We start from the raw sequence: 19,282 nt of genomic DNA, 5'->3' as shown, positions 1-19,282 counted from the left end.
AGACTTCTTGTGACACGGTCGGTAACGTGCTCCTAATCAAGAGGGGTCACCACATCCAGCTTGGGGTCCAGCGAGCCCATCGGCGTCCTTGCTTTTCATGCCACACAGCGCTACGCTGGTCCTCGAGGGTCTCCTTTTCTAGTGGCAGATGTCACATTCCAAAGTGACACACAGCACCTTTCAGCAGGGCCACCCCCTGTCTGTGCATTACCAGGCGGTCACCCGTGAGACCCTCCACCTGCGCGGCTCCTCCCAAAAAATTCCTCCTCGCCATTCTTGTGTGAATAAATGAGGGAGGAATGAGGGGCACCCTGGGTCAGCGGCACCCAGCAGGTGTGGCATGCCCAACAAAGCATTTCCCCACCCCCCCGGGTGTAGGTGGGGGATCGAGTACTGTGGCCCGTCAGCAGTTCACATCGACAGCCTTCAGCGTCTGTCCCGCACATGAGCCCACCGGGCATGACGCAACTTCCACCTGTGAAGGAAGTAAACAGGAAGTGCCCGCTGCACAAGGACGACCCAATGGCGCGCGAAGGATGAGGTCACCAGGAACTGCAGCATCTGCGGTATATAGCGCCTCATCCGAGATGACATCAGTGGACCCTCACTACGGGGGGACGACCAGAGTACAGCCAATTCACAAAGTCAGCTGTGCGCCAGATGCAGGAAGTGGCCCATCTGTGCCGCGGCACGGACTTCCTCTCCATTTAACCGACGGTGCAAATTCAGAGGAAGGAAACCAGAGGAGCCCCCCGGCAATCGAGCGCGTCCGGCCGGCTCATCGCAGTGTCAAATATAGCGCCTTGCCGTCACCCCTCTGCAGGGGGCACACACCGATGAGGGACTCATACATACATACATACATACATACATACATACATACATATAGTGCCTTTCACGGCACAGGGGACTTACGGGAGCAGCAGGGAAGTGGTCCGCCAGCTCGTACGGCTCCTCGGGGATCCACTGGCCGCGTTCCAGACACCACATGACCTGCAGATGGACAAGGAGGGGACGTTAGGACCTCACACTTTATAGCGCCTTGAAAACCCACGCGGTGCACCCCAGGCCTCTGTCCTGGGTTCAAACCCCTCCCCTCGCACCCGAGGTGTGAACATGAACTCCCTTTATATAGTGTCTTTCAACAATGAGGGCAGGCGTGTGAGGTGACTGGGTGAGTTGGGCACAGGCCACAAGGGCAGTGCGGTGGTACAGAGGGTACCCCAGGGCTCCCCTCGAAACAGGAACGACTCGGCTCAACCGCCCTTACAGGGTCTCTGTGTGCACCCTTGTATGAACCCCGAATGGCAGTCGGCTGGTGTGGGCACAGCGGGCACCGCGTTGCAGGCAGTTCGTCCGTTTATGATGGCTCAGCTTTAAGCCTGAAATCGGCCTGTGCAGCCAAACAGTTGAAAGCAAAGTGCCCGCAGTGACTGGGTGCGGCACCAGGCAGATGGGAGTGGCACCCAAATAGACACATGCATGACCCCCCACAGTACAGCCCACACAATGTCCAGGAGGCAGTGGCACCAATCACAAATCAAAATGACTTAACGCGGTCACTGGTGTCATCTGTCACGGCAGTCTCCTCTTGCAGCGACCCCTCTGTGCCATCAAGGTGGTTGTGTGTTATTCAGGGGCGAGCTGGCATGAGGACGACCACTGCACTGCAGGTTTGTGCAACCAAGTGGTCACCCATTAAGGCTACTGCTGGATGCCAACAACTTGGGGATCAGGAGCCCCTGGGCAACATGCCAACAAGCCCATAAGCGAGGCGGGGGCTGACTTGGACAACAAATGCCACCGTAACCTGGCAGGTGCAAATGGAAATGCGGGTGTGCAAGCCTGCCAGTTTCCACATGTTTGGCAAGCCACGTGATGAGCAGCTCTTCAGAGGACACCCTGACTGCACATGAAGGCACTCTGCTCCAGCGACCCACCAGCCAAACTTCAAATCGCAGGTGAGCAGAGGCGCCATTGGCAGCAGGCTACTCACCCACTCAAAGGAGAGGATCCAGCAGCCGCGGGCCATGCCCAGCAGGATGTTGAGCGTGCGTCGAGGGCAGCCGGCCACCACATGCGTCGTGCTCTCACAGACTTGGTCCACGATGGAGAAGCCGCCGAGGGACTGGACCAGCTGGATGACCAGACTCTGCTTCCTGTGAAGACAAAGAGAGACTTGGGTGCAAAGGAACATCAGACCCCCAATACCGGTGCCCTCTGCCAGGCGGCTACTTACTCAGAGGGCATGCTCGTCATCACCAGCGTCCTCTTGGGCTGAAATGAACACAAGAGAAGGGAGATGAGCAGCCAGACGATGATGAGGACGAGGAGGAAGAAGAGGAGGTGGACGGCGGCCGCCCAGGGGACATGCACAACACACTCGACAGGACCCCGTGGGCGTTCTAAACACAACCTGACCTCTTCAAACCCACCAAACCGATACCCATCACTGCAGCACCCGGTCCACCACAGTGGCCGCCCAACCTGACAAGATGTGGCGCATAAGCAGGACTTGAACCTGGCATCATTGTGGCACCAGTGATGCTCCCTCATGTCTGTCGATGCCAGCTTTGTTAAAAATACTCGCTTGACAGAACACACCAGGATGGAAGCCTCAGTCATGCCGATACTCAATGTGCCCATGGTGCCAGCCTAGGGGATTGGCACAGAAAACAAGGGCCAACACTGGGGGGGGGGCAGAAGCAGCATCCCCCAAGTAATCCAAGGCATCATAAAGAGTCCCCACTCAGCCAGTCAGAAATGCCAGGCACTGACCTTCCTCGCTCGGTCCGTCTTCATGGTCTTCTCGCTGTCACCTCCGCAGTGCTCGCTGTCGTCGTCAACACCTAAAAGCAGAAGCATCAAAACATGTGGGCAGAGCCGAATGGGACGACCGTTAAAAACACAAGGGGTCGCAGGTGCGCCAGGAGGGAGGGGCACCAAGCTGCGGCGAGGGGGGAGAACTGGGGACGGTTCGAAACAACGGTAACGCGCACAGGGTAACCCGCGCGCTGCCGACGCCACCACCGGCGTGTTAAACGGACGGCGAGGGGAGAACAGGGCGCATCTCCGACTCGGGGGCGCGCAGCGCTTACAGGCGGGACTGTCGGACTAGGACGTGTACGCGCGCGCAGGACGACGAACCCCCAGTCGGGACGTACGAGTGCGCGCGCTGAATACGAGCGACAGATCTGTTGCCGTGAATTATGGGATGTCACGCGAGAAGAAAGCAGGCAGTTCGCGATGCGCCACGGGCAACTCAAACTGACCGGGACAGTGCAGGTTATACCGACACGAGGTCGACCCGGGGTTGGGGGCTGTGCGGACGCTCGTCCCCGTGACCCTCGAGCGGAAACGCACATGAATGGGCGCACTTGGCTTCTCCTCAGCTGCGCGCAGATTTGCGCTCGGGCACGCCGTCTCCACAAAAACCAAAAGCAGCACCTCGTGAGCAGGATGCGCGTTCACGTCTGTCTCGTTCTACTTGTGCCAGGCCTTTTTGCCCCCGTATGCCCACTTTTCTTGAAAGGTGTTTTATGTGAGTGTGCCTACCCTGCTGACTGGCACACTGGCCCCATGTTGCCCAGTGCATGCTGGTATAGGCTCATGCTAACCTGCTCTGAATAGGCTTTGGGCAATCAGCTCACATAAGGCATGGGTCTATGCCAGGGATCAGTGGACATCCTAGAGATGCCATCCAGGAAGACAAATCATGCGACAGCCTAGCTTGGTGTGGTGGTCCACACTCATGACACTCAAAACCGCCTTAACAAGACAATGACCTACCTTTGACATCAGAGGGCGCTGCATCACGGTGTAACCTGCCACTTGGGCACAGCACGTCGGGCGGTGGTCTTTCAGCACTAGTGCCACTTGTGGTGCTCGTTGTCCCCTCCAATACATCAGAGAAGGTGTCTGTGTCAGACATGTGGCACCCTACACTAGCTGGCTTCTCTGGCTCCTCACACACTGGGAGGCTCGGACCGCCGGGGGCTACCATGGACGCAGTGTCTGCTTTCCTTTGTGGGGCACCTTTCTGTCCAAGGTCTCCAGGAGCGGTCTGGTCGCCCGCCCCAATCACATGACTCCTCTTTCGTTTAGGGGCCACAGTCGTCTCCCCGGAATTCCTCGTCGATCTTTTCCGCTTCTCTCGTAAGGGCAGCCTCTCCAAAGGAGGAAAGGCAAAACATTCGGGGTCCATGCCCGCGAGCGAAATCCGCTTGACTTGGCAGCCTTTGACCTTCGCGTTCAGAGGAGAAAAGTAATCTTCAAAGGGCTTGTCCTCCTTGGTGGGCAAGGCGCTCACCGGCTTTGTAGGCGTCTCCATCAGCAGAGGCAGTGCCCCCCTGGGCACACAGATGTCCAACTCGAGCTCTGGCGAAAACAACTTTCGCCCCCCATTTGCCCGCTGCTTGGGCACCAAAGTGGGCTTCTCAGCATTGATGCCACCTTCATCCAAGGTGTGCAGAGAAGGGGGCCTCACACGGTCCTTGACTGGCTGCTCATCGAGTCCCTGAAGGCCACCATTTTGTGTCACTCCCACACCTGGAAGGGGTGGACTACTGGCAGTGCCCACTTCCCTCTGCCGCCTTCTCGCTGGCCTCTTTTGCTTGCCAGCCTTCCTCCCACTGGCCAGGGGTGAAGTTCTGGAGGCCTCAGCGTGACTCGAGGAAGTGGAGGGTGGGGTGATCAGCTGTGGAGACGAGGGGTCAATGGCACCACTCCTGGCATTCGAGGTCAGCTGCTTGATGGATTTCTTTGAAAAGGAGAAAAGTTCATGGAAGGACGAGTCCAGGTCACCTAATGCCACTGAAAGAGAAAAGGAAAGGCACGTCACATTAGTGTCCCCATCATGGGTTAAGAGGGGCCTGGACGTCCAGCCATTTAACAGTCGCCCCCACATCTGCCCTGCTGGCATGAAGAACAGAAAGGGTCCAAAACTCACGTGAAGGTTCATCGTCCGACAGGACCTTGGGATGTCCAGGCAGCTGCTTAGGAGACAAAGACGACCAGGGGGTGTCGACCATCTGAGATGCTGTAAAGGAGGGGGGCCACACATGAGCCTGCGAATATCAAAGGGCCGAGCCCACCCATCCATCCCCCCCGGCAGCCACATGCTGCACACTCGCCAACCCCACAAATATCAGGCAGAGGACTGGGTGGCAGCATGGTCGACAGGCCATCTCGGGCAGTACTCAAGTCCCCGCCTGCCCACCCTCCCTCCTCTATTTCAGAGGCAGCCCCCCTTACCTGTTGGCGAGAGGTTCTCCCTTTTCTCCTTCATCTCCCTGAGCCGCTGCTCCATGTAGTCGCCCATCTGGAGGACTTGGGGTCTCGGGCTGTAGGCGACTGAGCCGTCCGCATCAAAGCAGAGGATGGAGTCGACTGGGAAGGAAACACGAGAGAAAGAAGAGCCACAAAATTAGAGACCACCCGGCCTGTGAGGCAGACGGGGTGCCCATGGCGACACTCACCTGTGGACGCCTTCTCGCTCACCAGCTTCTTCATCATCTGCTCCAGCTTCCTCTTGAGCCGCCAGTCATTTTCTGGCGTTCTTTCTTCCAGAGTCTTCGGCTGCATGCAGCGATGCTGAACAAGAAGGGGAGAAGACGCCACACTAAGGGGCTTTGAATACTCGCAGTCAACGCCACCGACCTACCAGGGGGTGGCGCCACCAACTCAAACTGGAGTCAGCCAGCCACTTAGTGCCACCACAGTTAACATCAAGCTGCGCATAGCAGGAGTGAGGGGATCTCTAGGCCCTGGCACCCGACCGATAAGCGTGGCAAGGTGACACCGTGTGCCAGTTACCTGGCAGCAGGTCAGCCAGCCAGCCAGACCAACAGGGAACCAAGGAGGGAAACGGAGCCTTCAGATAGCCCTTCACGGGAGAGCGCCACCTGTTGGTGTCATCTTCTTTGACCTCTTCAAGATGGCTGTAGCGGGGCTCAAGCTTGGGGTCTCTGAATCGAGGTAAAGGAGGACCCCGACAGGTGCCCAAGATGTGACAACATGAGTCTACTTGACCAGGGGAGGCAAATCTGGGGTCACGGCGTCACCCTCCGATACTCCATTAGTGGGACTCAAAGTTACAGTAACTGCAGCCGCCGCCCCCCAAATGGCCAACTGGGGGTCTTCTCGTGGGGGCGCCCTCACACAGCAGCAGACTCCTTCAGCCTCAACCCCAACAGGCTGTCAACATCCCCCAGCCACACGCTCACCTCACTCACACTCACACAGGGGGCCCCGTCTGGCACACCAAGGCCCCCACATTCCAGCCAACGTGGCCCGCCTTCCCCTCTCAGCTGTTCGTCTGCCACCAGCACCGCTGCATGGCGATCCTCACCTCGCTGTATACTTACTGTTCTCTTCTTTGGCGCGGTGACCAGTCGCTCGTTTTCATTCACAGCAGGGTACAAGGCCTCGTCAACATGCCGTCCGCTTTCTTGACAACTGAAAGAAGTGCCCACCGTTAATGTACCAACATGAAGAGCACACGACACTGGCTCAAAAGCAGGAGTCCATGGCACCTCCCAGTCCCCCTTTGGTGACAACCCGTGGGAAAGGACAAGGACTTCATCAAATCAATGTCAGGGGACAAACTGACTACCGATGGGATGCCAGGCTGGCACAGGCCATTAGTGGCATGATGGTCAAGGGCAGACAAAGCCAAGGCAACCCAAGGAAGGTTTCATAACAGAAAAGCAGCCGGAGGCACAGTAGGCCCATCCTATTAAACCTGGCACCTCGCTGCCCGTGATAGAGGGCAGATACCCAGCGTCTGTTGGCTCTTTAAGAGACTGCTGGGTCATCTTAACCCTTCTGACTATTAGGAGAGGGCACGTGGAGCACTGGTGGGGAGCCCACACCCTTGGCAGAGCAGCCTGCACATGCGGGTGGGCAGGGAGGTTCTCATTTTTCATTCCGCTCCCTTTGCTGTTCCTCTCACTCAATTTTTAAATCGCTGCTCGGGTCGGCGCAGCAGCGCCCCCTTCAGGTCAGCAATGGCTCATTTCTGCTGGATGCACTGAAACAAAGTCACGTGGCAAGGCATCGTCACTCACACGCGGCCACACTGAGAATAAAGCTTGTGGTGGGCAGCCTGGCAGTGCCAAACCGTGACAGCAGCTCATGTGCAGCTTGTGCCACCTAGTGCTACATACAGGCAAGGATGACGAGTGCAAATTAGCATCCAGAAGGCTGGCAGGGGGACCACGACGTTCACCAAGATGGGGGCACAGCCTGTTAAAATGGCCACCATGGACTTCACTGTCAAATGAGCCCTTTAATGAGCCCACATGAGCCAGTGCCCAGACCAGCTCGATGCCCACTTTACCTTTCCACCCAGAGGACTGAGACGAGCTTCACACCACTCTTTTGGGCTTTCCTCCATGTGCTGTCATGGCCGTCTTTGAACACCACGTGGGTCACTTGCTTGTTGAAAGTCTTGGACACCTAAAATGAACCAAATATAATAAAAAATCTGTCACCACGGGCACACAATGAGCCCACACAGGGTCTGTGGACCCCCCCCCCATTTAAGTGTTGTGGGGCACGGATGTGCGATTACAACGCAAAACCTGCAGGACGTCCGACTTACCAGAGTGCACACCTGGAGGACAGACAGCATGTGGCACAGGGCGATGCCACGGGGTCACTGCCAAGCAGAGGTTGAGTCAATCAAGGACCTGGACAGGGGTCAGTAACATTTACTGCTGTGCCAGTAAGGTGGCAGGGGTCATTGATCAAACACGTTCAGGTGGCAGCTCACAGAGACTGAAGGCACAAAATGACAAAGTGTAGGGACACAAATTCAAGAATGACTGTTCACGGCGCCCCAATAATGCCATGAAGGTGTCGCCACCGAGACCCCAGGGCAGTGCTGCCCAGGACAGCAGAACTTTGACGTTATTACCAAAGTGTCACCGAGTGTTCGGGTCCCATAAAACATGCACAGAAATCTGGGCACAAATACAGAAATATGTTCAGGGGCTTGTGACGGGTGGGGGAGACGACCGAAGGGTGGCAGCACAGGGCGGTAAGCAGATGTTGGTTCGAGTTGTTACAGTGGGGGGAACAAGAGGCCCGCAAAGACAGCAGGGGTCCTCTTCTGGAGGTTACAGACCTGCAGTCCCAAATCAGTCGCATTCTAAGACTCGCGACGCGTCCGTCCGTCAGGTGAGAGGGCTTAGTAAAACACCTGAATGTCTAATCGTGGGCCACAGAAAGCGTCTGCAACAGGGGCTCCGACACCACCGAGGCTGCTGCAGGACCCCATACCACAGGGCCAGAGTGCTACTGAGGAACAACGGACAAGAAGAAATCATCAAAAGGCTAAACGGTGCATTACGGCCTTGAAGCATTCGAAGCCCCTGAACGACTTCCTCGCTCGGTGGTCTCTACTTGCTCACCGTATTCTGTACAGCCGTTCGCCCCACTAGACCAGTACTTGGTTAAACGGCGCCACCTTGTGGGCTCAGCTCTGCTATAATCCACTTCTTTTCTTCTTGTGTGGTGCCGATTGCGGATTGGCTGACCATGTGCAGGTGACTCAAACGGACAACTTTGTGATTGGCCATCAGCGTGTGGCACCCGCCAGTGCCGAGAATCTCACTTTATCGGTTCTGTTAAAGGACAGACAAAGCGGGCAAATGCGACCCGGCAGTGGGCTCCCCACGCCACATCCATGGTCCACACTTCCAAACAAAGTCAATGGAGAGACGGGGCCTGTGAAATCAGAGACCCAGAAACTACAAAGATGAACATTAGCGGGATGAAGGGGGGGGGGGGTGAGGCCCCCCCCGTATTACACGAGCACAGACCCTCTAATGTGCCCAGCGACGCCTCATCACATGGATGCCGTCTCCTCTGGCATAAGGGGGTCTGATGGATGAAACTCTGGCATGGAGGGGCATTCGGGTTAGACACAGTGCAGTGGTCCGAGTTCAGTCCTGGGGTGCTTTGTTTTGTGCCACTCGTACCCGAGCTCATTGTTTAATCAGCCGTCCTTTGTATCTGTTGGCTTATTACACTTCAGCGTTGAATTTACTTTGAACAAGAAATACAACAGCTGAGCTGTCACCTTGTGTTTCTTCTGTGGGGTGTGACAAGTATGGCTGACATGAGGGCGAGTGGCACGGACTGCTAAAGGGCAGCTATGTCAGTGCCACCCGCTCGAGTGCTCCTTAGGGTCTCGCATCTCTGCTCCACTCAGAGATGCCATGCCAGAAGATGCCCGACTCGAGGGCGTCCACGTCACAGAAGAGCTGGGCTGGGTGGAAGACCTGCAGCTGTTGGGGGGTCTGGCACTGAACTGGAGGCCCCCTATGCCTGTGAAGGAAGCCAACATGGCCGGTGCTCTGCTTCATTGGCATCTTTTTATTAAGATTTCATCTCATTGCCAGGTGAGCCCACCCACTCGCTTTGCATACAAGACTGACATGTCGCGCCCTTTCCAAATAAACATGTGGGGGTCTCAAATTGCAGCCCACAGAGTTTGAGGCCCTCAGTAAGAGTGGGTTGAGGACCCCTGGTGCAGAAACGGACAAGGTGGGCATCTCCCCTGACATCTGGGCACTCTGAGTCGCACACATCACGGCTGTGCATCTTGTCACCTTATGCGCCATCAAGGAGAGCTGTGGCGGGGGGGCCACTTTGTTATTGAAACGTCCGACAGGCTTCAGCGCTCCGGCGTCACGCTCTCTGCACTTCAGACGCATGCCACTGTCAGGTGCGTCTGCCCCTCCTCCTGTCATCACGTCCACCTTTGTGCCCGCATGAAACAACTGGCTGAAAGTGGGCACAGTCTGCGTCGAGATCTCTCAAGTATGGCGTGCCCCGCCAAGGCTTGAAATCTCAAGAACGTCCATGGAGGTGAACGTTCAGGCTCACCTACCATTAAAGACGCACCTGGCTGGTGCCGACTGTTTACCGTCACTAACGAGGATTTGGGGGTCTCCTCGCATTCCATTCTCAGTCGCCGCAGGGGCTCCAACCACACAAGAGGGACCTTCATGTAAAACAAGTAGCGAGACGTATTGGGGGGGGGGGGTCACGTGGACCACCCTTATTGCCTCGATGCCCCGTACAGCAAGGGGCTCCATCTTTGCTGCCACCGCTCCAAACCACTAGCAGATTTGTAAGATGGCGCCGTTACTTGAGGTCGACCAATTGGCACAATGGAGCCCCCCAGGACACGCCCACCCATGGCAGTTTACACTTGAGGGCTAAAAAAGGAACAGGAACTGCGAACGGCTCGAGTCCCTAAAGTCACAAAAAACATCAAAATCGACACAAGTGTGACAGTGGACCCCGAGGAGGACGACGACGAGAAACGAGAAACAAAACTTCAAGTGGCACGCCAAGGCCCTCAGTGCCTCGCCATGCCAAGTCCTCTCTCTGGGCAAGACCACCTGGAGCCGTCTGTATGTCTGCCCTGGAAACTGCGCAGCACGGAGGTCACACACGCCAGTGATAGGGTGACAGAGATGCCAACAATGAAGTTGACTGGTCTTTGATTAAGCGGGTGGGTGACCCCCGCACTGCGCCAGCTTTATAAACAAACCTTCAGCCTAAAACGGTTAAAGCAGCAGCTGCACAGGAAGTGAAGGGGGCAGCGAATGTTTTTTCCTCCTCGGTGTTGGTGCTTGGCATCTGTGACTTGCCGTGCACTTCAAAGGCCATTTGTCACTCTTGTGCTGGAACATAAGCGAGGTGGCACTTTGTGTTTTTGTTTACCGTGTGGCACACAGAAGTGCAGCACAAGGACTCGGTGGCCCTTCTGCCACAATGGTGTCATGTTGAGGGTTCAAATCAACACACCTGCATAGAAAAGCGACCCCTAAACGTTGTGCCTACGTGTGGAACAAAGCAAAGCGGATCAACTGAACAAAAGCGTCAGGCGGTGGCACCCCACGCACACGCGCCCGCATGCCACTCTGAGTCGAGAGAGTTGAATGACTTCCTTTTGAAGCAAAGCCAACAAACGGCCTCTTCACGCGTCCTGGCCCTGCTCTGTCACTTAGTGTGAAACCAAAGGGACGCCAAACTGCAGAGGTGACATCTTCAGTGCCACTGCTTACCTAACAGGGCAGCGTCCCCCCAAAAGCACCAACTGTGACCGAGTGCAGAAACCGCCCAATCATCAATACAATTTATTATTGTGTAGCCCAAAAATCACACAAGAAGGGCCACAATGGGCTTTAACAGACCCCCAGCCTCTTGACAGACCCCCAGCCTCGACTCTCTAAGATGACAAGAAAAAAACTCCCAAAAAAGACCCTAGAAGGGAAAAAAACGGAAGAAACCTCAGGAAAGGCAGTTGAAAGAGAGACCCCTTACCAGGTAGGGTGGGCGTGCAGTGGGTGTCAAAAAGAAAAAGGGGGTCAATACAACACAAAACCCTCAATCCAAAATGTAGAATAGTACGGAGCAGAACTGAACAGGAGAGGACATCCCATAATAGGATTTCTTCAGAGTCCTGGAGACCTCAGCCATCAATCAGACTGACGTCACACAAGCTCGTGAAGCATGGGCAGGATGGGACGGGGGGCACACCCAAAGGCTGGCTGCTGTAGCGTTGGTGCCTTCTTTGTTCCCCGCTCATCGTTAAAATTCACCACGCGGGCGTTCAGACTCGTTCGACACCGGCCGGGTTCAGCCGTCTGCCAGCCCAGGCCCTCCACGGCCTCATGTCACGTGAAGTGGCCATGTCACTTGTGTGGATCTGTGCAGGGCATCATCTCTGGCCAACAAATGAACACACGGGGTGACCGTCAAACTGATGTGAGACACTCACCGTGGCACCCAGACTGGCGAGCTGCTCGGCAAACACCTTGGAGTAGTTCTCATTCTTCTTGCTGGACCAGACATCCACAAACGCAATGACACCTAAAAAGACAAAACAAAACACGTCACAAAGGCATCACCGAGGTCACCAGGGCCTCTCTGCTGTGCCACTGTCAAGTGGTGCCCAGCGCCTTTCCACTTGTATGGAGGTTTGCAGGATGCCAACTGGCATAAAGAGGAAGAACTGGCAGCACTGCCATCTGAATGCCTCAGAGAGGAACATGGAAGAGGGGGAGCTACGGGTCAAAGCATGAGGCCCAAACCCAGCGTGTACCCCCTTCAGACGGAGGCGTATTTAACACACAGATGCGGGCACTCAGCGCTCCATCGCCAGTCACACCACAGGCTCACTCCTCGCCTCCCAGTGTCACCTGCACTTGGGCCAACACGCCAATCAGGCGGCGCACACAGCACTCGGGGTAAAACTCTAATGACACGGACCCTTGTGAAAGGCGGTGGTCTTCTTCCAGTTTAGGGTTGGCATAAACAGATTTGCACGTTTTGTGTTTTACATTCAAATCCATTTTAAGTTGTGCATTCATTTTCAATCTACAGGTAAAGCCGAACCCCCCCCCCCCCGAACTTGTATTATTGTGGGCTACTGCAGTGTCAGGCCTGGTGACCTCCACAACCTTCCTACGCTGAACATCGATAGTCACTGCTTTGTGAACGGTGCAGGGGGGTCCGACGTCTGTCCTGTCCTTGTACTTGATGGCTTTGCCTTTTTCTGCTCTGAAGCTCGTTGCACCACAATGAACCTTCACAGGACTGAGGTCACCGGGTACAGCGCCATATGCAGTCGTGCCAATGCCTGATGCCCACTTCCGATTCCACTACGGCTTCAGCTTCGGTTTGTTCTAAAAGTGGACTCGCTGCCTCTCATTAACATGCCGTCGTGTTCTGGCTGAAGGCTCCACCCTCACTCATGAATATTGATGAGTTACTTTAGCGCGGCACAACGCCTTGAAAGCGCTGGGGTTTATTTTTTAAACAGCATGTTATTTTGTCCACTAGATGGCAGCAGAACACCGTCCCAAGAGTTCCATGAAATCCCGAGCCCGAGTCTCGCCTGCGTGCGACACAAAGGAGGTTAAGGTAAGGAGATGGCGACATGACCTGGAAGACCACCCATACAGTCGTGTACACCGACGACACACAAATGCTCAGAGAGTCAAAGTTTGAAGCAAACACTCCACACCAAAGAGAGCCAAGGGCACAGAGTGGCACACACCGACACAGCGTGAAGAAAAAGAACACGACCGACGTACCTGTGAGGGCGGAGCTGCTGCTGCTGCGGCGGCCGCTCATCGTTCTGCTCCTCTGCGATCGGCTCCTGTCACCAAACACAAATTAGTGTCACTTAGACTCACACAGCCTGGAAACGCAATTGGTTCGGCCGCTCCCAAACCTCGTGGGCCAGGTTTTTTTTTTTTTTTTCCTTCGATCAGAGGCATCACCAGCGGCAAGGTCCACCATTCTAGCGGCACTCAACCCGATGACTTAAAGGAATAAAGAACGGGGCAGCTTCACAAGTCGGCCGGTGTGACCCTCGGGCTTAAGAGGCAGATGTCCGACCGCTGACCTTTTCATTTTTATTTTATCTTCGAACTTCGTCGCCTCAAAGGGGGGCTTGTGAATTTCCCATTGGGATTAATAAAGTATCTAACTATCTTTGTGCTTTTCCTGACAACTTACCTCGCAGCGTTTGAACGGCTCCCGCTCGGGGTGGGGGGGGGGGGGGGGGGGGGGCTCCACGCGTCTGGGCGGATTTTCACGAACCGCAAGAATTGTCAGGATTCTTACTGAAAACTGTGGAAGATGAGGCAGCACGGGGGCTCCAACTTTGTTTCACGGTGTCAAGGGGTCGCGCTAGCTGCAGTCTTCGATATTCCCGGTGACGCGCAGCCCTCTGGCTCGTTCTGTCCAACTACGGGTTTCTGTACAAATAACAGAACGTTAAGTTCCAATTTAGGGACAGAACTACCAGCTCCAGTCGAAATGGCCGTAACGAATTCAGGTGTACAAATAGGGGGAACACACGGGTCCCGAGAGGCCGTCTCCTCTGTCCAGACACTATCATGGCCTCCTGGCTGGGAAAGGACCCAGTAACCAAAGTGGCCTGGATGCATGGCCCTCCATTATAAAGGCACCCCGACCGGGTAAGGAACCATTGATCCCGTCCGGGTCGCCACCCAAGCTGTGTTGTCTGTGACAAGTTGAATTAAAACAAAACCGACGTACATGACAGAGAAATAAACGGACATTTTCGAGAAGATTTTAGTTCTCGGCTTAAGCGAATCTGATCACGTGAGCGGATGCGTGGATGGCGATGCCGGTCTGCCGTGCTGTGATTTTTGCAAAGCAGAACAACTCGTGAGGAGTTTTAATCATCTCGATGGATGGAATGCACGATCTAAAGAGCTGCGAGGTCAAGTTGGCCACAAACGAACTTCACGTCACGAGCAACATGCGGCCTATCTGTTCACTTCCACTCCCACTCGCGAGTACTTTAAATAAACAGGCCACGTCATAAAGGGCGTTCTGAAAGGTTAACGATTCGGATGTACGAGTAGCGCGTCGTGTTGCCCACTGTCGGGTCGTGCCTACAGGCCAGTGGGACTCCCTCCAGTTAAACGCCATTCATTCAGCATTTAAAAGCCTTCAGACCCCGACGCCCGACAGTCTTCACTGGCCACTTACCACTCGCACGAGCTCCGCCACTCTCGTCCCAACTGCAGTACACGCTGTCCTCAGACTCTTTGTAGACACGACCTCTGCGGCTCACATAACAGGGGCTGCCGTCCTTTCAACAAGGCTTCACGCTAGCTAACCTTCTGTAGATGCGACCAAACAAACCGTACTGGAGCAGCCTTTAAATGAGGCACTTAAGGGGACCCCTCAGTTCTCGCAGCATGACAGCACTTGGTCGGTGACAACGCGAATGCAGCATGTCACCGTGCGTGAGGTGAACACAAACTGGCGAATAAAACGTAACAACAACCCAATCGAATCCGGCCGCCAACCTTCTCTCTGCCCAAGTGTGCAGCGCTACTCCAATTTCAAAAATGGCGCCTCTGCGCCGAAGGAGGCCGGCCTGGAACAACCTTATTGGCCGGCAAGTTGTGGGGCGTGGTCTAAAGGAAGAAGCCTGCCGCTGACGTCGACTACATGCGACGGAAGAAAGCGCATTCTCGCAGCACTTGGCGCGCACAGAGAGGAAGAGTGAAAGAGTCGGCGCTTTCTCGGCTCTTCTAAAACTAATTAAGACGACAAAGCCAAAGGACGACGCGACCCCCTGCGGTCTTCACGAGCAGACCCGCATAAGATGTGTAACAAGTAAGACGTTTACGTTCTCGTAGCCCCAAGCGGGCGCTGTTGCCATTTCTAGCGAATGGCCGTTTAACTGTGCCGCCAAATGCTCAGCGCGCTGCTCCGGCAGAGAGGGGCACTTGAACCGCTAGCGGGGTGGGGGTGATAACGGGCTAGGAATCCAATAAGTAACAGAAGAGCCGAGTGCAGGACCGGCGTGTTGAGCTCTACGAGTTTCTACCTGTCTGGCCTGGAATGTCCTCCCGCGCCACCTTGGGGTGCACACGAGCTCTCAATAGGACACCTGGGCCAAGTCCGCCATTTGTCTGTCTCAAGCATTAAAAGCAATAGGACGTATAACGGACCTCCGGTGTATGGCTGGCAGCTCCTGCAGGCCTCCGCGTTATCACAGTGCCAGATGAAGAGACTTGATGAAAACTGGCACTGACCGCTTAAGCGGACCCCAGAAACGAACACAGTTGTACAAAGATCGCCGTGTCACACTTGTGCGCCGGAGGGTCCCCTTTCCTGCCTCCTTCGAGGTAAGAAGCAGCACCCCAGGACACGAGGGTCCCAAAGGGCAGCCTAGTCTCGCCCATTCTGTTTGCGGGTTGGCCCCAGAGGCTGGCGGCTCATTGCACAAGCAGCAGGCAGTGGAGACGGAGCCCCCCCGCTAACCTGCTTTTGGTTTGGGCTCAATACGCCAAATTCTTGTCCTGAGCTCACCAAAGTGTTTTATTTTGTTCTTTTTCTGGATTGGCACGATGTCTACAATTAAACTGGGCAGCCCAGCCGGTGCCCCATGCGGTCTGTCCACTGGTCATACCCGTCGTTAATATTATTATTACTATTATTTTGTAGATGCCCCCATCCAAGGTGACTTACAAGATAAAAAGCCAAGCAGAGGGGGGCACACTCATAGGTAATTCTAACTGGCAGCCAGACAAGAACAGAAATCCGAATCCTTCACCCTTACTGGAGGTGTTGGGTTACAATGTGGCAAATAATCCAGCGATGGCAATAACAGAAATACACAAAGTCAAATGAAACAACCCGCGCAGCACTAGGACTTTGAACACACTGCCGCTGCCATCTTGCCGTCGCTCCGGCGGGCTCACGTCAGATCTCCACCACCATCGATGTCCTGGCGATTCTGCTCATCACTTTCATCGCGGTTGCATTTAGTGCGCCACCACTCCAGTATCTCTGACACGGAATATCAATAAGGCCCTTGATGTGTGTGTCTCGTTCTTAGGGGTCACGCTTAACTTTGTTTGTTGGCCCCCCCCCCCCTTACCAAAGTGCCACCTGCAGCGATTGACTTGCCACCTCACCCCACATGCCAGCAACATTCGGCCCAGCTGATCGACCCCCTGGAGCCCGGCCTGCTGTCACGAGGTCCTGCGCTTCAATCCTGGCTAGGGCCCCGCCTGAGGAGACCACCAAATAGTGGATGTGTAATGTCGAGGGTTAGGAGGCCCCCGAAACAAGAAGCTCGAGTACGCAGTGGGTGACAGCAGGCACTTCTGAGTTTATGAATGACGGACGGACAGAGCGGGCGAGGGAAGGGAGGGAGCTAAAGATGGTGGCCATCTGAGCACAGCCCCCCCCGACTTATTGAGGTAAAGAGGGTCCGGGGCTAAAATGCTTCAGGACACCCCTCTGGCAGAAGGTATTTTCAGGTGTTACGGTGACACAAAGCTCAAGAAGACCTCAATTAAGCTAAGGAGACGTTCACGGGTTTCATTTTTCGCCCATCTGCGGACCTCCCATTAACCTGATGGGATGTTCAGCGGAGACTCGGCTTGCTCAGGTGCCATGCGAGGTGCCATTTGTACCACTTTATGCCAGTCGCTGGTTCACAAGGCCCCCTCTGCTCAGGTACGTCAAGTGTGGAGACGGGTTTGCTTTTCAAAAAGAGTTTCTGACTCCCAAGCAGAGTGGCAGGTGAGTCGCTGGCAGAGCAGTGCCAACCCCTGACAGGTGGACTGACATGTTGGTCACATCCAGGGTGGGCTGTAAGGCGTTTTAGTTGAAGGGTTTGTTGGTTGATACGTTGGCACCTCACGCTTCTAAAGTTTTACATAGCAGCGTTTGTCAGACCTGTCATGTGTTGTCCCATCTAAGCGTCTTCATGGCCCATCAAGGGGGGCCCCCTGGTTGAACCGAACTTTATTGTGAAAGGTGAGTTGGGGGTTCAATGCTACCCCACTGTGACCCCCCTTAGCTCTAACCATAGCAAGTTGTGGTCCCCCAGGGTTAGAGAAGCCAGCAGCTCGGACATCGGTCCACACGTGTGCCCTGCAGTGCCAGGTGGGCTGCCGAGTGCGGCAGAGAGAGGTGGGCATTTGTGAATGTCACAGAAGAGACGGCGCGTGGCCCCCCAGAGCTCCGCTCCTCTAGTGTGATGATGTGAGGGCCCACGTCTGCCAAAGGCGCTATATACCCCTAAAGAGCTGCAGAGTGTTAAAGGCAGGCAGTTTGGTGAGTGCTGAAGCCCCTGCTGCCCCCCTGTGCCCTCCTCTGGTACTGTGGTGCTGCCCCTCCTTTTTTTTTTTTTTTTTAACACCACTTTGACCCCCACGATTGCAGTGCCATGCAGGTCTCAGGACCCACCTGCCTTCAATTTCTGGTCCAAATACCACTTGTGCAGGGTCTTCTTGTTCTCCCTGCGCCCATGTCCTCTACTAACTGGCCAGTCTTAATGGGTCACACATGACTGGCATCCCATCCAGGACTGGTACAGGCTGCAGCTCCAGCTCCCTGCCTGCCGGTGACTTCATTAGATGGGCAGGTGCCAGTCAATGTGCTCACAAACAGATGAGCGGTGCCAGTGAGGTATATGTGCCAACGTGTGTTTGTGAGTAGGCCCGATGCTGGCATGCCCACGGCCTGTTCAGTTGCTAAGGGAGATCTCTTTTCATGGGGCAGGACGTGAAGCGAGGGCCGCATTTGGAGCCCTCTGGCATGGCAGCCGCTTGAGCTTCACTTGTGCACAGTGGAGTTGGCGTCCATCGCTGGGCACTCCCTTATTTAGCTCAGTGGTGCCCCCATCAGCTGCTCTGAGATTCTCCACCTTTACCACTTTCTGGTGCCCCCCACCCAGTTCTCCCTCCCTCAGCTCAGTCCCACTTTGTGTTGTTACTTGCTGGCTGGCGCCCCTTGCCTGCAGCCCCCAATTTCTTGATTCGGTGTCAGTCTGTGCCACGTCTCTGCTCTCCGGTGTCCCTGAACCTGGGCAGCCTGTTTAAGGTGAAGCTGGCATTGGCTGGCCTTATAATCCTCAGTGGGCTCGGTACCACTCCAGTAGCCTCTCCGGCTGATTCAGCTGGCACCCCCGAGCGCTGCTCGCTTCGAAAGGCGCTATATAATCTTTTCGAGTGGCTGCTTGTCATCCCATCTCGTCTTCAGAGAGTTTCTTCATCACCCATCACAGAGACCACCACCTGTAGTGGTCAGCCTTAGGTCAGTTACACTGGGTGGCGTGTTGGCATCTGTGCCAGGCTGTGTTTCACCTTGAGAGTCCTACCACGTGACGCGATGGTCCCACAGTGCCAGTGCTGAGGATGGAGCCCCCCGGTTGCACACTCTTCTATATAGCGTCTTTCAAAATGCTGCTGACCCTGCCCTGGCACGTTGCACTTCGCACCCATTGATGGCCACCCCAGGATGAAGTCCAGCAGTTTTCAGGTTCCCACCAGGCATCAGTGACAGGGACCGAGGTGGTCATCGGCCTTGGTGGCAGTCTTACACATTAACAAGCAGGGGGTGCTCTAAGGGGGTGATGCTGAGCCTTCATAAAGCTGCCATCGGCGTGAGGCTGGGACTGCTGACCTGGACGGCCACCGCTCTGTCCCCGAGATATCCCAGGGGTCCCTCTGAGTCCTGGCTCCTTTCTGGGCATCACAGCAACAGAGCTACCAGTTCAGCCAGTGGCAGGTGTGACTGGTGGGACCTTCCCATGTGCCACCACTTCCTCCAATTGTCCAGTTGTGGTAGTCTTGCCTAGTGGCACCTGTGACACACCTTGGCTCCAGCACCGCTTTTGTTCATCGCTGACCTGCCGACTCGATGCCCCCCACCACTTCACTATTTGGGGGTCTGCCGTGTTGTAATTGCAGGT

At 55.4% G+C, this 19,282-nt stretch overlaps 1 protein-coding gene across 1 annotated transcript in view; it reads right to left on the bottom strand.

The window, feature by feature from the left end:
• mcph1 (microcephalin 1) overlaps positions 1 to 14,916 on the bottom strand; it is a 28,382-nt gene extending 13,466 nt beyond the window's left edge. Inside the window, exons 1-13 of the mRNA XM_028820478.2 lie at positions 14,551 to 14,916; positions 13,119 to 13,183; positions 11,801 to 11,892; positions 7,340 to 7,458; positions 6,366 to 6,456; positions 5,478 to 5,592; positions 5,254 to 5,388; positions 4,949 to 5,038; positions 3,790 to 4,812; positions 2,779 to 2,849; positions 2,240 to 2,277; positions 1,997 to 2,159; positions 916 to 993 (exon numbers count right to left, since the gene is read on the bottom strand). Coding sequence (XP_028676311.2) covers positions 916 to 993; positions 1,997 to 2,159; positions 2,240 to 2,277; positions 2,779 to 2,849; positions 3,790 to 4,812; positions 4,949 to 5,038; positions 5,254 to 5,388; positions 5,478 to 5,592; positions 6,366 to 6,456; positions 7,340 to 7,458; positions 11,801 to 11,892; positions 13,119 to 13,158 — 2,055 coding nt within the window. The 5' untranslated portion in view covers positions 13,159 to 13,183; positions 14,551 to 14,916. The remainder of the gene's footprint in view (positions 1 to 915; positions 994 to 1,996; positions 2,160 to 2,239; positions 2,278 to 2,778; positions 2,850 to 3,789; positions 4,813 to 4,948; positions 5,039 to 5,253; positions 5,389 to 5,477; positions 5,593 to 6,365; positions 6,457 to 7,339; positions 7,459 to 11,800; positions 11,893 to 13,118; positions 13,184 to 14,550) is intronic.
• Positions 14,917 to 19,282: the final 4,366 nt, after the last annotated feature.

Source organism: Erpetoichthys calabaricus, chromosome 15, assembly GCF_900747795.2.
Source record: "Erpetoichthys calabaricus chromosome 15, fErpCal1.3, whole genome shotgun sequence".
In the NCBI taxonomy this organism is placed as follows: Eukaryota; Metazoa; Chordata; class Cladistia; order Polypteriformes; family Polypteridae; genus Erpetoichthys; species Erpetoichthys calabaricus.
The sequence above is the reverse complement of the archived record's forward strand: the minus strand, read 5'-3'. Positions and strand labels throughout refer to the sequence as shown.